The following is a 21,239-nucleotide window of genomic DNA, read 5'->3' on the forward strand; positions in this document are numbered from 1 at the left end:
AGTCGTGCCGCGGTGCCCCCTCGGAAGCATGTCCAACGTTTTTCGCTATCCGGCTTCGCCCCGGGCCAGCGTGTGGCGCCGCGTGGAACGTCGGACGACGCTTCGGGCAGCCGTCCGGCACACCGACGCACACGGTTAGGGTCCCTTGGACACACTCGGGCGCTCGGGTCACGACGAGTTAAATATTTCACGCGCACGTGGAAAATTAGCCAATGCTTTCATCGGTAATCCTCGTCGTGGAATACATTACTCGTGAACCTATTGCACTTGCCCGACCAAACCTCAGTGGTCAATGTTAACAGAGACTTTTTTGTGGGGGGGGGGGGGGCAAAGGAGGGAGCCCAGCTGCAGGAGGCTACTTGCAGAACGGATCAGTTGCTGGGAGAAGGCTGTCACGATCCACGTGCTACAAACTCAGACTCGTGCATGCTTTAGGAGATTGCAGCAGAACCGGTTCAAGCTGCGTTGATGGATACGCATTTACTCTGTCTCTCCAGACAAATCTGTCTCTCAAAACATAATCTCCAGACAGATGTATGTCTGGAGAGGCAGACATATGAAGGAATTTCCATCACTGGCTCAGGGCTGTAAAATGTAGATGGAGCACTGCCTCAATGATCACTTAAAAACACGTTCATTATCACTTGCCGTTTTTTTTTTTTGACCCGGGTGTAAGGATGAAACCTAAAACAGATCCAGCACACGAGACTTCTGCTCGGGCGGTCTGTGCGGAGAATTTCGCGTTGATGAGAAGTGTCGTCAGCAGGGCGAAGAAAACGAGGCAAGCCCGTTTGCGCGGCGTGACCTTTCCGCTCGCTCGCCGCCCTCCCTTTAACTGCGCCACAGGAAGGAAAACGAAAGCCCTGGCGCAAGGTGGCGCGCGTCCGGGAAAATCAACTCCCGTGGAACACGGCCTCGTCGTGTAGAGATGTTGAGGAAACCCTCCGGCTTGTCCGAGCGCTCGCCCGTGCACGGTCAAAAGTTTAAAAAAAACTTGCACCTGCATCGAGATGTTAACTACCTCGCCTGGTATGCAGGAGGTCGTCGGTTCGATCCCGACCCTGACGCCTGCTGTATATTTGGAGTTTGCATGTTCTCCCCGTGGTCACTTGGATTTTTCTCCGGGTCGAACCGGTCTTTCCCTCCATATTTAGAATCAATATGTGCTCAGAGTATTTGGCTCCTATAAATGTCCACATAATGATAAGCCACTTCGTTGAGCTATAATATGTGATAGCCAGGTCACTTCTGAAAAATAGCTATAGCCGAGTGAGCCTTAGCTGGTAAAATAAAATAAAAATCAGCTTGGTTTAGTTTTTAGCATTGTCGCCCTACGTCAGGAGTTGGCAACCAAGATAACATTTTACATTTGTTAATACATATATTTTTTTCACGTGGGTCTCATTTACCCTTTGCTAGATGTGCAAGATTCCTTAAGGACCCCCCCCCCCCCCCCCCCCGTTGTACTCCTCTGCAACGTTGACGTTTTTGTCTTTGGTTGTTTCTGCTGCTGCTGCTGCTGCTGTGCTCACGTACCACGGATCTACCGTTCTAAAATAGCCGGGCAATTGGCCGAACGGGATCAGTTGTCTAACAAATAAAAATCAACTTCAACTCGAGGAATATTCTACAACTCACAAGCGACGTGCTTTTGCAAGGACGTTTAAGCCCAGGGCCATCTGTTTGTCGAATTCGGTAAACACAAAAAAAACGAAAATCTTTCAAAAGCCGCAAATTGCACGTAGAAGAACGCCACGAAGCAGTCCCTTAAAGAGCCAGGCAGCTTGAACGACGGTCGTGCCCTACTACAAGTTGGGGCTTGGGGGGAGCGGAGGGGTTCACCTTGTGGTGGTGAGTTTTTTTTTTACAAATCATCCAAAGGTCAGAAAAAAATTCGCCTAACTTGTTTCAAGCCACGTGACATTTTTAAGAGGTAACTCGGGTGGGAAAATGGCTGCCGGCAGTGTAGGGAGTGGGGTTCTCTCATTTACATTCTTCGGAGGTTGACTACCAGCGACCGAATTCACTCCACGGTGCGTGGAGGTTCCAATGATTGCAGCCAAGGTACAGAAAGCGTCCACCTCGGAGATGGAACGATGAAATCAGTTTGTGTGAAGGCACCAGGAGAATTCATCCAAAAGTGGATTTATTATGGCTGATGATGGTGGCGCAGTGATCGCTAATGCCAAGGTCCTTGCAAATATCTTTAAATAAATGACACCTCTGATCTTTGTCCATATGGCAGATCCTACTATCCGCGTTTATTGGAGAAAAAGAATTCCTCTCGTCAGCATGGTCACACGTATGCATGTAGAACTTATGTCGCACAGAACGTAGCCAACTGTGCTAATCACAGGTGTGCTAATCACAGGTGTGATCAGCACGGATAATAGGATGGATGTATCCTCACTGCTGGGTGACTGCGATCATCTAGAAAGTACCCGTGGAAAACAAGTAGAATGCAGCACTTCTGGAGGGACTGACATCCACGGATGAGTGAGAACCTCAATTGGGCCGGCGACTCCTTTCGTCTGGAAATACCCGGGGTGGATAACGGGGCAGTGCCCGCAGTGGCACTCAACACGCACGCGGATAATTTTCCATTACGAGAGGGAATCATTTTACGGGCCGAGGCTCATTCCCTGGACTAAATGGCCACAGATAACGAAGGCGCAATTTCGGGCAGCCAATAACGGGCGTCGGAACTTGCTGCTGATCTCGTCCAGGGGCATAAACCACCGCCACGCGAACTCCGGTCATCCTCGCAGCAGCGGATTTTGGCTGGCCATCCAAGATCATCTAGATTGAAAAACTCATGGCTTAAGTACTGCGTTTTGTCTTTAGTTTGTTGTCCTTCCCCGCGCACCTCCGACGAGCACGGTTGGCTACGTACGGTGGCGCGAAGCGAGGTTCAGCGTGCGTACGTGTACACGTCGTGGATAACAGGAAAGCGCGGATGAGAGCTGTGTGTCCGGAGCGATGTTTTCATCTGCGTCTATTCCAGACGGCAAGGGGGGAGTGCTCGCTCGCCGAGCAGTCAAGCGAGCGACCCAAGTTGGCGCAAAACACAGCATCGTAACGTTTCGTTAAACATCCACAAATTTGCGCTTTTTTTCTACTTAACTCCTTGATCCGCGGAGCCGTGAGTCAGAATGCAGCGGCTTGAACATTTGCCCGCGTTGTTTTTTTTTATGTCTCTCTCTCGTGTGCATTTCATGGGAATGTCAGCTAAAGCACCGGGAGATAACTTTAATAATGCACGCTTGGTATTTCACGTCGAACAAAGAGGGGCTTTTTTTGACAACAAACAACTTTGTAGTCGGTCCAAGTTTGTCAAGTGATCACTGTGAAACATGAAATGTGGTGGTTATGTGAAGCAAAAATACATAATAATAAATTAAATAAACAAAGTGTATTCTGTAATAAAACAACTGTACTGTGTGCTGTGCCCTAGATCAATATCCAGTAGCAAATACATCCTAAAGTACAGTAGTTGTTAACTTTATTATAATTCAGTGGACTTAGCCGGGTGGCTAAGCTTGCACCACTGAGACCCTAGGTTCGATTCAGGGTTTTGGCTGCCTGTGAGGCAGCCAGGTTCTCCAGTGTAGCAAGTTGACCATCTCTGCTCGGTCACCATATGACTGCACGTGAAAAAAAATCAAGATAAATTTGGCTTCGGCTTAACTCCTGCCTCCTGAGAATTCCACATATAATGTCGAGTGTAATGGGACAACATTTCTCAGGGTAGAGTGCGTGGGAACGTGCAATCCCTTGCTGTGTAATGGATACGGTAAAAAGAAAACACATTTTTAGTTCGAGTCTATGTTGTTTAACCAGGTGAGAATCCAAGAAATTCATGATACAGTCCCATTTGCAAGATTTGGACAAGGCCACGTGCGCCAGAGAAAAATGGCGGAAGATATATTATTTTTTTTACGAGACGCAATTGTTTTTGTGCCGATTTCTATTTGTTTTCATTGCCATTCTTGATTTTATTTCTTTTGGCCTTTGTCATGTCGGTGACCCATTCAGGTTAACCTCGCAAATGAGGGGTGTCTTGACTCCTCACCTGGCTAAACAATGAAACATTGCTTGACTTGAGTACATAAACACAATACATCGTCTTAGAAATGTCCTTACACCTCAAACAGGCAAGTCTCTTTTCAGTCCCGTGGTAGGATCTCTACGTATCAATACATACTTCAGTGGTCGGAGTGTACACAACGACACACAACAACACAATGTCCCTTCAAACTGACCGGACAGGGCTCCTGTGTTCAGAACATACACACGTTTTTTCCCCGCGTATGTATGTATATGTTGAACTTCTTTAGCACCGTACGAAGCCAAGCGTGTTAATCGAAGGTGCAGGTGGTGGTGGGAGGGGAAGGACAACAAACTAAACAATGACAATTTATCGCTGCTGCTTCTGCAGCAAAGAATACAAATGCGAGGCCAAACATCCAATTTTTAAAGGCCCTGGGCTGAAGGAGCTTGGGGGGGGGGGGTTACGGTCAAATAGGATAAAGGATCAAAGTGAACGAAGGTCGCCCCTATTTAAATGAATGCGAGGGTCAGAATGGAACGCTCGTGGGCGTGCTTAGTTCCTGGCCATTGCCATGGCGACAAGCGCAACAATGCAAAGATCCCCCGGGTAGCCTCAGCAGACGGTCGGGGGCAAGTGCTGTTTAGCGAGCAGCACCTACGAAGGCCATAACGGCGCACGAGGGAGATGGGTGGCCAGCACCACGCCTGGCCGCCTTTGTCTCCCCAGTGCTGATCTTTAAACACCGCGCCGGGCACTCATTTAAGGCTGAGTCGACCTAGGGGAGGCGCAGTACTGGTTCAAATATTCCCCCAACGTTATTGGTAATAATCAGGAATTTAATTAAAGTCGATGGGTTCATAGCGCGGTGCGTTTACCACTACACTACCACTCCACAAAACCACACACAGAGAAAGACAAAGATCCCCGTATAGCTTTAACAGGCTGTAGGGGCAAGTGCTGTTCACGAGCACCTATGAAGGCCGGCATGGCACGCGAGGGGGTGGATGGCTGGCACCACGCCCAACCGCCTTCGTCTCTATTATTTGAGGCAGAGTCGACCTAGGGGAGGCCCAGGACTGGTTCAAATAATCGTCGCTGGTGTTGGCCGTGAGCGGGAATCGAACTCGGTTCACCGGGTTTCGTAGTGCAGTGCGCTAACCGCCGCACCACCGCTCCCCGCGCACCCACGCGCTCACCCACACACAGACAGAATGCGTGCGACTGTCTTGGGGCATCTTTTGTGAGGCCATTCATTGCCGCCGCCGCCACCTCCTCCGCCTGCTGTATTCACGCTCCTCAGCAACACAGGCAGTGTCATCGGCAGAGAGACAAACCCTCCCATTCACTCAGCACGCTCATCTAAAAAAAAAACCCTACCCGCCCAATAACCCCCCCCCCTCCCCATCTATCAGCACAAAATAAATAATTGAACCGCCATCGCCTATCGTAGTATTCAGCACAGAGTGAAACGGACTTTATCACGTGGAGGAATTCGTAGGTTATGGCGCTGCAGTTTGGCCAATGGGGTTGCGTGTTGACGAAAATCACAATGGCTCGTTTTGGAACGCACGATATACGGTAATAGAATATGGGGAGGGGAGGGGGGCGTTTCAGTGTGGCATCAAAAGCATGAATTTTGGCATTCACACGTTTCCCTTTAAACTCCGTAAATCCTCCATTAACAATGGCGTGGCAATTAAAAGTGGTCACGCGCTATCGATTAAACAGAAAGGACCCCTAATGCGAAGGCCCGTTGGAAGGTTTGCCCGTTCGGCACGAAGAGGGCATGCATCATGGCCATGATGTTGCCAGTGACAACAACACGCACAGTAAAGATGAAATACAAGTCACACTGAGAACCCCGTGAGCATGTATGTATGTACATTGGACTTGTTTCACACCGCTACGGTCCTTCCCCGCACCTCCGATGAGCACGGTCGGCTACGTACGGTGCGAAAGAAGTCCAGCGTACGCGCGTGCAAACGTGCTCATCGGAGTCGCATGGGGGACAGTGCAAGAGATGGTGCCCACACTCCAAACCGCGTTGCCCTTCCGACAACGCTGGGCATCTGTGAAAAAGAGCGCTGTATCTCATTGGATGATTCCTCCGACATAAATATTCTAATTCTGTCTCCGAAAATAAAGTTCCGCCTCAATCTCTCGTTGGACGTAAGAGAGATGTTACGTACAGTATGTATGAACTTCTTTCGCACCGTATGTAACCGACGTACCTGCGACGAGGCTTTAAAAAACACGGTTCTGAGATTCTACCTGGAAGTGTGATTGGAAAGACCGAAAAAACTCCGATGAGCCTCACCTCCATGTTAATGATAATGCCCGTTCTGCGTTAAAACGTACTCGTGCAAGGATTTGCAAGTTTGCCCACCATTGGTTGCCACTAATTCAGCTTGCTGAGACAGGAAACAGACTCAAGCACTGCTTACCGTGCACGGTAAATGACAATACTTTACTTAAATTACACAATAACGAACGAGACAAGATGTCTACTCCACATGGAAAAATACAAAGTATTTCTTATGCAAACCATCAGCCACATTGCCTTCTGGGAGTGCATATCAGCAACATTGTTTTCAGACGAGCATACTCTTTACCGGTTTCGACACACAGCGTCTCATCAGCAGTCTGGCTTCCTTAAAACCATGCTGAAGAACTGCCAATCTTGCGGAGCAAAAAAAAACATATTCCTAACTTACTTAAATTGGATCTTTCCGCAATTTGTTTAGTGGCCAGGGCTAGGGTCTCTCTGGAGAGTGTGCCACAAGCAGATATCTCAAGCTCAGATCTGCTGCGATTAGCAGGAGAAAAAGTCAAGATTAAGCCGACGGGAATATTTAATGACTTTGGCTGGTGTTTTGGTAGTCGTCGCCGGCGACGTTATGTTTTTAAATCCTTTATATTAAGTTCGCTTGCTTGCTTGCGTGCTTGCTTGCTTGCTTGCGTGCTTGCTTGCTTGCTTACGACCGTGCAAATCTTTCGGTCGTTTTTTAACCCACTTCCCGTGATCCAATCGAGCTGACATTTTCCACACAGACTCGTTGTGCGAGACAATTAATGTTCGTGAAAAAAAATTCCCAAAATTTTACACTGTTTAGGGAAAACAAATTAAATATTTAATTACCAATTGCTTAATACTGGCAGACAATCATCTGACCCATAGGTGGCAGCCATCTCAAGCCAGAGGACGAGAAGACTCTAGCCGCCACGCATATAAAGGATTTATAGTGAAAAACTTTGTTTTTACGGGTTTACTTGTTTTTTAACCTCTGTGACAAGCGGCGAGCGGGCTGCTGCCAGGCCACGCCACCGTCCGTGGATCGGAGTGCACGACAAGAAGGAAGACCACCCGAATTACAAACGGGATGACGAAAACAGACCTACAAAAAAATGATTCTTGAATCGAATCGTGCATTTTCATCGAATCGCCAGCGGCGTGAATGGTTTTCCCCTCCCGATCACTGCTCCAGCATCAGCTGTAAGAAATCCCATTGCGGCATTGAATCCAATGCACGTGAAACTACGCGACTGAAACATTTTGAGCAAAACCTGCATGTACCTTTTCCAAGAGCACGTTGAACTCCACGAAGGCAAGAGAGACTCACTGCGTTTACGACCGCGCGGTTATAAATGTGACATTTTCGAATTGGCCCTTGATCGTGGCGCTATCAGCGGCATGGATCTCAAAAGAGTCGCTTTTGACTTTAAAATGCCACGAGCTGGAGACGGTGTGTTGTGACTAACCCCCTTCCGACAGCCACAACACACGCTCCGCCGAAATGCAGCGGCGGTGTGGCATGACCACAATCTCAAGCAATGCAACGAAAAGCCCTCTTTATCGGCGCCGTCATTTTCAAATAGCAAGGAGACATCTCTCTTTCTCTCTCGGGTTGTCCTGTTGGAGCCAACCGTGGGCTCGACCGGCGAGATAACCCCCCCCCCCCGACAGAGGTGGATGGAGAAGCAGGGGGCTCCCAAAAACCCGAGAGGCACGGAAGACGACGATGAAAAACATAATAAACGCCGGAACCCTTTAAATCGCAGCCGCGATCGCAAAATTGACGATCGATGCGGCGATGAGCAGGAAGCAAGGGAGACGCCCCGACGGCGTGGCGCTGCTCGGCAAAAAGGTGCGTGAGCAAGCCGGCGCCAAATTTGGGCTTCTGAAACTGAAGAAGATCTCTTGCTGCTCGTGACAAGGCTTTTGATAACTCCGCAACGTGATAACATTCAAACAAAATGACAGGGCGTATCCATAAAACACGAGACAAAAAACAAAACAATCGGCGTCCCAGCCAAAAGATATACAAGGCCGTGATGCAGAGTAATGCGCTGTGGACAATTGCTGGTATCCTGGACAGGAGTTGTAATTTGTTTGATCCATGAACCAATGGCCATATACCATACAGAGTTAATGTAGATGACTATCGTACTAATATGTCAACAGACACAGACATATTGTGTATTTTTTATCTTTGGCATTTATCCTTGTCTGTTAACATGTTGGTACAATAGTCACCCTGCCTCTTCAATGTTTCTTGAGCATAGTGCACTATAATTAGTCTAAAAAAAGTATCTGCCGAAAGCCAACTTGTGCGACCGGGAATGCGTGAACATCGATCTTAAGTTCGTGCGGCAAAAAAGTGGTGGGGATCTCACGCGACAGCTTTTATCGTTCCGATTTCTCTTCGCTTCATTGCCGTACTTTATTTTACTGACCCAAGTCACTCTCGCCAAAGGGAGGCTCATCACGGGTCTCTAGGGTTCTCATCTGGCTCAACAAAACAATCTTTCGGTAAAGTCACGTAGAATGGAAATAATAAAATAATAAAAATAAAACATAATAAAATAAATTCTCAAGACGTTTCGGCCACAACGCAAGCAGCCGTCCTCAGGTGGAGAACAGGTCTGTCGAGAAGAAAGAGTCTGAATTCAGACTCTGTGTTATTTTTATTTTTATTATTTTATTATTTCCATTCTACGTGACTTTACCGAAAGAACCAAGAAGATGAATCCCTGCAGTCACGAAAGCTTTAAATCGAAATTTAACGTATTGGCAATTGTCGGGCGGAGCGACGATGCGGGCGGTTAAGCGCGCAGCACTACGAACCCGGCGACCCGAGTTTGATTCATAGTCCTGCGCGCTACGAATTACACCGAGACGCAGGAGGAGGAACACGTGGATTAGAGAACGTTTGAAGGTTCGTGACGTCCTTTCAAGCGGCTAAAAAAAGGAAATGGTTCTCGGGCACGACGCGTCACGACTAAAAGGGATGACGAACAATGGTCAAGTGTAATAACAGTTATAGATTTGAAGCTTTCGTGACTGCAAGGATTCATATGCTTAGGTTTTTTCGGTAGAGTCACGTAGGTAAAAAAAAATAAAATTAATAAAAGTACAATAAAAAGAAAGTAAAAATCACGACGTTTCGGAGGCAACACAAGCTTCAGTCTCCAGGTGGAACCGTCACAGCACGATAGCTGACTTTACCGAAAAAACCTTGTGTTGCCTCCGAAACGTCGTGATTTTTATTTGATTTTTATTTTACTTTTATTTTTACCTACGTGACTTTACCAAAAAAACCTAAGAAAATGTAATAACAGTGGCAGCCAGGGGAATGGAACGGCATCCGAGTGGACGTCCGCCTAGGAGATGGAACGGTGAAATCAGCTGGTGTGCACATGCGCGGCCGATAGTTGCATCGCAGGATCGTGAGAGGTGGCGGGCTGCGGCGGCCTTCATCCAGCAGTAGATGAATCATGGCCGATGACGATTATGATCATGATGCATCCAGTTTATACCGAGCGTCAACAATACGTACATGCAATTGAAGTATCTGAAGTGCTCGGATTTGTTTTTGTTTTAATCAATGCCAAGGACCCATATACACAACGCAAGCAGCAGAGGGTGGCGCAGGGGCGTGGGCGCGCAACAAACCCGGAGCGATGCGCCTCCGGGTAGGGGGCCCACTGGAGTCACCGCACTGCCATCGGAGAGGACAACAATTGGGAGCAAAGGAATTCATTTTTTTGATATACGTTATACTATACTCTTTGGTTTTTTCGGTAAAGTCACGTAGGTATAAAATCAAATAAATCACGACGTTTCGGGCGCAACACAAGCGTCCGTCACAATTGGGCACAAAGGATTTAAAAAAAATTGTATACGTTATACTTTTTTTCACAATTGGGCACAAAGGAATATATATTTTAATACGTTTTACTTTTTGTTACGACGAGGGCCGAAACGTCACAAAATTCAAGAACGGCTCTAGCCAAGAAAGAAAAGCGAACGCGGGGTCTCCTCTGAAGATGAATGGGCTGCCAACTCCACAAGCCTCCGCACACGCGCTGCTGCCACACTACAGTAGGTAAACGTTGGGGGGGGGGACACATTTAAAATCCGCGTGTCGTGGCGATCGGTCCCTCGCTAGCACAACGGGGACAGCGGCAGAGAGAGGCGAGTAAGCAGGGCCGCGTGCCCTTCCTTCTGAGAGAAATTTGGCGTCATTCGAAGGCGACGTTTCAAACGCGGCTGAGTTCTTATCGAGCGTCGTCGCCGCACCTCGTTCGGTGGGGTGGGGGATAGAGGAGGAGGAGGGGGGGAGAATCAGAGTGGCCAGATCTTCCTGTCACTTGTCCCCGTGAATCTGAGCGCACTGCGTCCCGTCCGCTGCCTTCCGATCAACTTGTGGATTAATGTCACGATCGCACTCACCCTCTTCAAGGTCCTCCACGGACTGGACCCGACCTATTTCTCTCCTAATACCTACGTGACTTTACCGAAAAAACCTGAGAATATTAATCCTTGCAGTCACGAAAGCTTCAAATCTAGAATTATTTCTCCCCTCTCATCTCACTATACTCCCTCTCATCCCACTCTTCTCCCCTCCACGCACTCTCCCACCTCTCCCCTCTCGTAACATTCTACTCACCTCCACGCACTCCCCTACCTCTCTGCTCTCATCTCTACTGCCCTCCACAGATTATATCCATTCCAGCAATAAAAGGATTGATTCCTGTAGAAGTCACCGGCTAACTCAGTGGAAGGTCACTCATTCTGCTCTACTGCCTAAGAAGTCTGAACCTCTCTGCCCCCAGCCATCCATGCTGTCAACTCACTGTCCCTGTTCAAGTCCACACTTAACACCTTCCGCATCACCTCTGCCCAAGACCCACTGCCTCTTGTTCTTCTACAAAATTATTGACGGTGGCTGTTTCTGTACAGCGACCCTGGGATGCTGTCTCATTTAGACGCTGCATAAACCCACAGGGCTCCGGTCTCTGCGTGTGTGTGTGGGATAGTGCTGACTTGTAAGGCCACAGCCTAAATTTACTTTGTGGCCCATTCTTTCTGCACTGAAGACGATCTATTAATACGCAGGTACAGTGCAGTTGTCGTTAACAGGAGAGATGCTTGCTAGGCCGTAAAAAAAAAAGTTATTTTAATCTCTAGCCTAAAGTCACTTTTGCCAGCTTATGATAGAATCTGCGGCATAATATAATACAGTACGCCGACACACGGTGAGCTCCGTTACACTTGTATGGGTACAGCCCCTTTGTGTCAATCCACTGCTGGATGAGGGCCTTGCCATGCTGCGCTGGTCGTGGGGTTTATTTGGCCCGGGACCGGTGCAGATGTCACTTGCCATGGACGTGAGCCATGTCCGAGAAATCGAACTCGGGTCGGCGGGTTCGTAGCGCGGTACAATCCACCCTGCTCGCAATATAGAGAATCAAGAACACCGCACCGATCCAATTTACACTACATTTGCATACAAAACATCAACTTCGACACAGCAACTCTCTCTGGACAGCCTTTGCTGAATACAGTTTCCCAATGTGCGTGTGTGTGTTTTTATGTCAAAGTGCCAAAGGGGGGGAACTTGGCATGAGTTCTGACCGGGCGTATGTTTTATTTCTTTCCCCCAGAATACACCATGGCTGGCTGCTGTGGCATCCGTCACCCACACGCAGGCTGGCAAGGGCCGATTGTTTTCAGGAGAACAAATGTATTTTTAGGCAAGGAGTAGTGTTACGGGCGCATGTTGTAACACCAAACAGTTTTTCACAGAAACGCTCGTCGCTTGACGATCCCTCGCGATGCGATTCCCAGTCATCACCAGCAGCGACTGTGGTGTGCATCTGCTCCTTTGAATCTAGGGTTGTCACCTGTTACTTATCTCAGCGAGGTTAAAAGCTTATCAAATCTTACTCAGAAATAATGTCCATTGTGTTTCCAGGAAAGCCTCTCCGAGTCTCAAGACTCTTTCGCAGGAGGGTGCTGCTCCAATTGGAATGTTTGGTCAATTCCAATAATTAGAGTTTGGATTAATGCGGCAAGAAACTGGAGAACCCGGAGAAAACCCACCAGACACACACACATGCAGGGGTTTCACCCAGCACTGCCACACCTTGCGGACCCGTGCCCATAGCACCTGGCCAAGGTGGTGATGGCAGTCACCCATCCAAATACTAACCAGGCTCAACCTTGCTTAGCGTCCAAGAAATGATGAGACCAGGTGTATTTTGGTCGTAGAAGGTTTGGCCAGTTCTGCTGATGAGTGCTCAGCGTGTGGGAGGACAAGCCCATGGTTACACGGTCAACAAACATTTGAAGCTCATAAGCAACACTTGAGACATTTTCTTTAAAGCACAGGGACATCGATTATATCACTAGATATGACACGTAACTAAGTGTGTTAAGGCTGGGTTTCCGAAGCTGTATGTGTGTAATGTTTCCTCAAATTAAAATAGCTTACAGTGTTGTCGGTAATTATGCTCGCGTGCAGTTAAATGGTGTAAATCCCAAGCTACCTCTTGTCTATTTTTCCGCCAGACTTGCTAATGTGAGAGAGCCACTGAGGCGAACTGAAAAAGGTCAAACATTGTGGCACGCGCCGGTCTTCGCGATGGCTCTTCTGTGTTGCCATATCCCTTGTGTGTAACGCGGGCAGCCCTTTTAAAGGGGAATGCAATTTCGAATCTCAGTAACTGCAGGTGTGCTGGAGGTGGCCAGGTGGTTGAGGTGTCGGAAAACTTGAGCCGACACCACAGAGATCCTGGGTTCGAATAAGGTTTCAGGCGATGGCCCACGATTAAACCGGGTTCTCTCAAGCGCCGAGAGTTGGTGCTCTCAGGCAGGCCAATAATGAATATCTATTAAAACAGATCCACTGTCAGATTTGTTTTCACTTAAATTTTGACAATTTCAGCTGAGAAAATGTTAAATGTTTTTGGTGTGATGGCCATGCTATAAACGTTGTCTTGATCGCAGGTTGCGGAAGACTGTACCCCCAGAGCATGTAGGCTTGCGCTTGGAAGATTGTGAATTTAGATCCTGATTGGGGGTCTACTTGGCCCATCATCCTTTTGAAGATCGATAAAATAGGAACCGCTCTGTGGGGGCGACAACAGCTGTTGTCCTATGCGTCGAACCCACTCCCGCCATAGGGTTGTGGAATTTCCACCAGGGTTGTAAAGAGGAGATGAGAACCGCCGCCTTATTGCTCATTTGAGCTGGGAAATTGGTGCGTGGATAAAAAAAAGTATTTCAAAAAGAGTTCCTTTAAATCGCATTCTGTGGGGAATTCTCCAACACGGGAAGACGCACAGCCCTGCGAGCATTGTAAAGGGACACATCATCTCATGGAACGATGCCGATGGTGCAAATGGAATGAATATGATTAAGAACGCAACAAACGAACGCAAAGAAATCGCAGGTCCACTCTGAAGCCATTCAAATTGTCCAACCACCATACAAATCAACTAACCTCCTCCACCCTATCCACTGACACAATCCACGCCTGGCCCTGCTTGCCACCCACCTGTCTTCCTTCCAGCTCCTGTGGAAAAAACAATTATTCCTAGATTGTTCGCTTTGGTAATTTTTGGCTTCGCGAAACATCCGCAACAGCTTTAGCAAACTTTTCAACAGACAGGCAACAGGTCCCAAATGCCCTGAGGAACAAACCCGCAGTCCAACCACAGACATACCCTGAGGTTTTTTGGGGGGAAACCCACAAACTGACCGAGGTCGTTTGGGGTCTAACCGCGCGTGGCTGGATTATGTGGGATATTACACAGGAGCTGCTTTCGATGTACCAGAATGATTCATGTGTGGAGGCAAGTTTGAGAAACTAAAATGCTCTACGCTGTATAAACGTAGCAATGAACTCCGCTTTCTACATCACAATTCCCGCAAGGCCTCAAAAGCACCTTTTAAGCCTAGATTGAAAACGCATTTATTTTGAACTGCTTTTTGCATTTACTTTTGTTGCCCTTCCCCCGCACCTTCGATTTAGCGCGGTTTTGGTACGTACGGTGCGAAAGAAGTTCTACATGCATCCGTATAAACTATTATTTAGTATGCTTTGTCTACCCTGGAAAAGCCTCAAGGAGTCTCAAGACTCCTATTCAGGAGGTACCTGCCACGTTTTCCCGTTAGGGGGCGATGTTGCCGCGTGTAATTACAATTGAATAATTTGCAGTGTCAATAGTTCAGCATTGGGATGTCTGGCCGAAATCATCGTATGGAATTTATTTCAGCTGGGGGGGGGGGGGACCTGCGCAGAACAACTGAAGCAGGAAGGGGCGTCCGAGTCAGGAATAAAACCCAGGCCCTTCTTGCTGCGAGGCGCGAAGCGTTCCCACTGCGCCACCACTGCCGCCTTAAGATGTCCACTCGTTTTCGTGCAGGCATTGAGCGCCCGTCGTGGACGATGAAAGTGACGCGAGAAGTAACAGCCAAAGTGAATTTGAGCAGTGAAATTTGAGCGTTTGACAAACATTTTGTCCCTCACATCAACGTAACAAGTGGACCATCACTCGAACTTAGCGGGCAGCCTTAAAATCCCTTTGCTAATTCGCCTGAAAGCAAACATTTCACGCGCGTGTTGCCCAAAGAATGCGCTATACGGTACACCGACTGCCGAGGCTTCTCATTTCCAGAGCACCTACCCATTCCTCGTCTGGCTTCGGGAATACATGGCAATCTTTAACAGAGGAAAACTTGCAGACCCAAAATCCAGAAGTTTCGAAGTTAAAAAAATACGATCTTAATCTGCCCAGCATGCCTGCATAGTCATCAGGTGTGCGCTTGGCTGGGAGCCAGATTCTCACCCATGGCATTGCCATCAAGACCCGGCATGGCGGATTTACTGGACTGTGGCACTATTCATGTGGTCTCAATCTGGACTTTAAGCGGACTCACAGACCCCCCCCTCCCCCTTTACACGAGCGAATGTCAGTGTTATAGAATCAGAATCTTTAATTTGGACTGGAGGAATCCGATGAGCTACGAAGCTTTTTCACATATGTCCAGTCACATTTATCAACGAGGCAGCGCTGTCCTATGAGCAACCATTCCAACGCCGAGCCGAGCCTCAATTTCCCATGCCATCTCAATCGCCCCCCCCCCCCAAACCTCATTGGCTTCCAAATGAGCTGGATAGCGCGAGTGGGTTCTTGCAGGCCAGCCAATGGCCAAATAAATAACGAAAATATACGACCCTTTTGTGATCGACTGGTTGATAAAAGCCTCCCCTTGCTATGTGCGTGGGTCGTGGAAGTTGTTGTTCTACACCGTGCCGACTGGCCGAAAATAGGTCAGTAGTGGTTGCTGAGAGGTGCGGGGAATGGCCAAAGAGAAAAAAAAAGAATCAAAGTGAATTCAAAGCCACGTGTGAATTTATTTATGAGCAGTGTGCTCAGAACAGTTGTTGATATAGGTGGGAGGGCATTGAGATTGCGACTGGCTCCTGTGCAGGTCCTCTTTTGAGTTGATTCCATGGACAGCAACATAATCAAAATATATATTTATACTGGAGGAATCCGATTAGCTATAAAGCTCTTTTTCATGGGTCTGAGCAAGGAGGCGGTCACCCACACAACTGGTCACACCGTAGGAGCACACAATAGACTATAGCCAACCCTCCACTAGAACCTCTATGGACAGGCATACAGGACAGGTATACAAAGGTGACTAGCTCAATACTGAAATGAATGTATCGTTCCCACGTAATGTACTTTGTACTGTTACAATAACATCGACAGGGTAGCCCGAGTAAGTGGGAGCAGAAGCAATAAACTGACACCTACACTACATGTTATACATGTCCTTAAGCGAGGTGAATCCACACATCACAATTCTTTGCACCCTCGGAAGACATTATCCTCAATTTCATTTTTGCAAATCCGAATAGCGAAGGGCGACTGTTGTTGGCTCACCGGGAAACGTGAGTTTAACTGTCTACGTCTCCACTCAAATGTGCCACCGTGTACAGTACACTCTGAAAATGTCCAAAAATGTTGTACATGTTTTTAAAATAAAAATGGTGCCGTTCAGTGGAGAGACACTGCAGCCGAGAGAGCACGTGGTTAGAACCCCTGCCGTCTTGTGCGTTAAATGAAGTCACCTTGCATCGCTATCCCCCTCGGCTATAGCTCCTCCGCACAATAGACAATGTTTCATTCCGACGACGAGGCATCTGCGGTATCGTCTCGATCCCATCTCTCCGGGGGGTGGGGGGCCTCCATCCCCGCACTGAGCTCCTGGCCTCACGAGACATCTCAACTTGGCTGGGAGCCCGAGCGGAGCCGACGGGCGGGGATAACGACTCCTTGCGTGTGCACTGTCAGTCGGTTCAACTCCAACACGGCGTCATGGGTCTCGGCTCATTCAGTGGCGCAGCTCGGTTCTCTGCAGTGGAAAAAAAAATATCCTGGTGCCTCCCTGAGCCCCGTATGGCCTCGTTCACTGTGTGTGATGTCAGTGGCACGGCTCGGTTCCTGCAGTGGAAAAACACATCATGGTGTCTCCTTGAGCGACGCATGGGCTCGTTCACGTGTGTGATGTCAGTAGCACGGCTAGGTTATCTGCAGTGTAAAAAAAAGTCCTAATGACTCCCTGAGCCAAGTATGAGCTCGTTCACTTGTGTGATGTCAGTAGCACGGCTCGATTCCTGCAGTGGGAAAAAAACCATCCCGGTGCCTCCCTGAGGCATGTATGGTCTGGGCTATTGTATGTACGACATGTTGAACTTATTTCGCACCGTGTGTAGACAATCGCGCTAATCGTATGTGCAGGGGAAAGACAACAAAGTAGAAACAAAAGGTAGTTCTTAAGGACATGAGTTTTCAGTCTAAATTTAATAAGCACGGCCACGACAAGATTCAGTTGTCCAGTGGAAAAAAAAACATGTAGCTGTAGCCAACTATGCCTGCCGACAAGTAACACAATTTCCCGAGGATATCGAGAGACAGAGCATGCCCCGTGGGAAAAGTGCAATTGCCAGCTGCACCGCAAATGTTACCACCCACCATGTCAAACTTCTAAAGCAACTAAATCAAAGGGCAAGGCTCACTCTGCACTGACATTCTGTGCAAAGATAACTTTGAAAATGCCACAAATTGTTCTGCGGTTTGATTTAATGCACTGCAACTGAAAGGAATGCCTACTTTAATGTAGCTGGTACACAAAAAGCACACGTGTTTTGAAAAAAAAAGATATATGGAAACATTCTTTTGCAGGCGCCACGGGTTTTTATCAACGAGGGGATTAGCGGTCTACGAATATTAATAATTATGTGCAGCCCTTTGTCAATCCATTGATGGTTTGAAGGCCTACCCGTGCCATCGCTGTCACGGAGTTTGTTTAACCACCCTTCACCATGCTGCCCAGTGCGTATTGATGAAGGGGGAGGGGTATCGGTGAAGATTTTGCTTGCCACTGCCATTAGCCGCGACCGGGAATCATCATGCAGTGCGCTTAACCGCTCTGCCACCGCTCCTCCCATGAGGATATTATGTGCAGGGAATTTTGAGAATCAATCAATCGATGTTCTTTCTTCAAAAGCCAGTTGAGAGGCTGTTAAGATTAAGAGTCTCTTGCCGCGGGAGGTCAATGCAGTGCTCAAGCGAAAATCACCTCGTTCTGGTTTGGAAGATGAAATAAAGCAGTGACTTGGTGATTACAAAACACAATGCATTTTGTTAACGCAACTACTTTATTGTAGTTATCGTTCCCGTGGCTCTCACCTGCTTTCTCATAAAGGGAGTAGATGTATTTAATAATTATATTAAGACAGTTAACGCCCCAACCACACCCTGAGTTATGAATATTGAACAGACGACTCAAAGCCACGCCTAGCTTTTACATATTCACCTCGTAGGCGGAGACAGCCAACCCACAGTTACTACCACCACCATCATCATCATCACCCCCACCAGCCTTACACATTTTCCAATAACGCAGGGAACGGTCTGAAAAGCCACACACGCTCTGTGGAAAGACGAAAATGCCATCGTGCCATGCCACTTAACAGCAAATAAATTTTTTTTGCATCAACAAGTAGAGCAATTTATCTTAAAGAGTACAGCAACGCAAGCAATGCTCCACCCTGCTGCTGTCTGTCCGTTGTGCCTTTTGAGAAAACTGAAGGAGAAACGATGAAACTGCAACATCAAAAAAGTCAACGTAAACCCGGTTCGGTTTAAGTAGCGCCCCACTCCCCTGAGCTAACGAGAAGCTTTACAAAGCAGTGACATTGATTATGTTTCGGCTCGCTATACAGGGACTTGGTAAAACCCGAATGCAGATACTGTGTTGAACTTATTTTTGCACCGTACGTAGTCAAACGTACATCTTGCAACTGCGCGCTACAGAAAATGCATGGTCGTTCACAGCGTGTGCATCATGCATGGTTGGCTACGTACGGTGCGAAAGAAGTTCAACATACATTGCATAATATTCATCCCAGAGAAGCCTCAGTGAGTCTGAAGACGTGTTCATGTGGTGCATGCCATACTGGGATGTGTGACCAAACCCATGAACCGAGTGATTGGCTACGTGTGGTAGGAAACCAGGGCTGGGGGCGAATGTCAGCACTGCCATTTTCCTGGCCATGCCTCAGCTCCACGCCTACAACACCTGGCAAGCACTGATGGACTCTCCATCCAAGTACGAACCAGGCTCAACGCCTGCTTAGCTTCAGAGGAACACCCTAACGCTGCTAATCTGCATCCTAAACCAAATCGACAGCTATCATTCAATGTGTAATTGCAATAATTAAAACGTGATATTCCAGCCATTCTCAGTCCACCAATGGATGAGGGGAACTCCCCGCAGCTCCGAGTAGCACGCTTTGACTATGTATGGTGCGAAAGAAGTTCAACATACATACATACCCAAGCCCTGTCGGTCATGGGGGAGGAGGGGGTAGTCTAACCATACTTCACCACGCCGGTCAGTGTAGGTTGGTCGGGAGCTGTTCGGATATCACTCAGCACGAATGTTACCCGTGGTCTGGAATCCAACTCGGAGTGACCAGTCGCTGTTCCACCGCTCCGTCGCGGGTAAATACGAGGTTTACAACAGAGTTTGGGGTTTTGTGTTTTTTGTTGTCTGATGGCATTCACGGTTGATGTTGCTCACAAAAGTTGACGTGCACTGGCAGAGCTTGTCCGTTCGAGCAGTAATCTCGTCGCACGTACATCATGAGGTAGTAAGCCCCAAGCATGAATAGGTATCCGCGAGTCAACACACGTGTTTAAAATCACATCACCCAAAGCGGATATTGGATTTTAAGGGATGCATTATTATTATTAAAAGTACATGACAGAAAAGCCTTTGCCCTGATCGGTACACCACTTCGAGTCGCAATATCCCCGCACACGCCGCGATAAGTGTGCATGTAGCCGTGAGTCGTGCGTGCATATTTCGCATATTTCGGAAGGTTCTTTTTGTACATCTTGCTTTCATTTATAACACCAGGTACATGTGCTGGACTGTAGCTACGCGCTTTGCTAGCTGCGTAGGAGCAAATTGATGTCAATCAAAGTCTAATAATTATAATCTGCGTTTTGTGTTTAAGAATGCGAGGAGATAATTCTCATTGAGCGGTGATGTCATGAAAGTCTAATTATAATTTTAATAATCATCCACCTAATAACTGCACATTAGCGGATTTCATCATCCCTCCCACTATCTCCCCGGGTGATTGGGGAGGCTTCCATCCGGCAGTGGATCGACCATGTCTAATGAGAGTTATGAACATATTCATACGTAAGATTGCAGCGATACTGAAGGTTAACGGCCATAGGCAGACCGCTACAGCTGAATAGATAACACGAATTCAATCATCCGACGAAGGCTCGCTTGCACGCAGACAGCTTTATGCGGGGCGGTGCTATGATTTAGCGTTTACATTCTTTCACGGAGGATGAAAATCCTGAATTGTACCCAATGCGCAGAAGGAATTACCTACGTATTGTACAACAGCACCACTAACACGGACACGTCTAAAGGATAACCGTTAAGCACGCTCACATCACCAAGTACTACAGAAAAACGAAACGCCGAACGAAAAAGCTACTCTCGAACATCGCCACGGCACTGGGGGAAGGGGGGGGTGTGTCATCTCGTCTCATTAAACTTTTCTCCGCGTTATGATCCCAATACCTTGTGTGCGTCTGTGTGTTGTCTGTGTGTTGTCTGTGCGTTGTCTGTGCGTTGTCTGTGTGTTGTCTGTGTGTTGTCTGTGCGCGCGCGCGGAGTATATGCACGTTTTGCTTGACGGATGGCGAAGACGTGTGTCGTATTTGCTCAGCCAAATACGCGTAAGCTCGGTGATACGCGCTCGTGTGATGCCTCCACACACACACACGCACACAAATATACATAGACTGGATGTACAAACACACACACACAGAGAGAGAGACACACACACACACAGTCTTACCGCGGACTCGGCACCGGTGATGAGCCAGGCGAAAGCGTTGGCCATGATAACCAGAGCCCACAGCTTGGCTCTCGCGTCGTGTCGACTCATGGCCATGGCAGTAGTCTCTCTCCTCTCTCGAGCACCAGCAGCAGTAGCAACTTAAGCCCGCACCATAACTGATTACGCGTCTGCGAACACTTCTCACGGCCACCTATCTGACTGCTCTGTGCGCGCTGCGTCGTCTCAGTTTCGCCGCGGCTCGTCTTCGACTCCGTTGCTGGTTCTCTCTGCTCGTGTGGCTCGTCTCGCGCCGCTGCTTGCCCCCCCCCGCTGCCGTGCTTCCATGAGTGGCCACAGAGAAGGTGGAGGAGGGGGGGGGATGAGGAGGGAGGAGAGGCTTTCCCTCCTCCCACTCACCACGACCATCGGACCCCACCCACACTGCCGAGCGC

General features: G+C 48.2%; 1 protein-coding gene across 1 annotated transcript in view; it reads right to left on the reverse strand.

Annotated features, from left to right (window-relative positions):
- LOC144947047 (uncharacterized) overlaps positions 1-21,239 on the reverse strand; it is a 143,297-nt gene extending 122,058 nt beyond the window's left edge. The window contains exon 1 of the mRNA XM_078876192.1: positions 20,806-21,239. Coding sequence (XP_078732318.1) covers positions 20,806-20,901 — 96 coding nt within the window. The 5' untranslated portion in view covers positions 20,902-21,239. The remainder of the gene's footprint in view (positions 1-20,805) is intronic.

This window comes from Lampetra fluviatilis, chromosome 43 (genome assembly GCF_964198595.1).
Source record: "Lampetra fluviatilis chromosome 43, kcLamFluv1.1, whole genome shotgun sequence".
NCBI classification, from domain to species: domain Eukaryota; kingdom Metazoa; phylum Chordata; class Hyperoartia; order Petromyzontiformes; family Petromyzontidae; genus Lampetra; species Lampetra fluviatilis.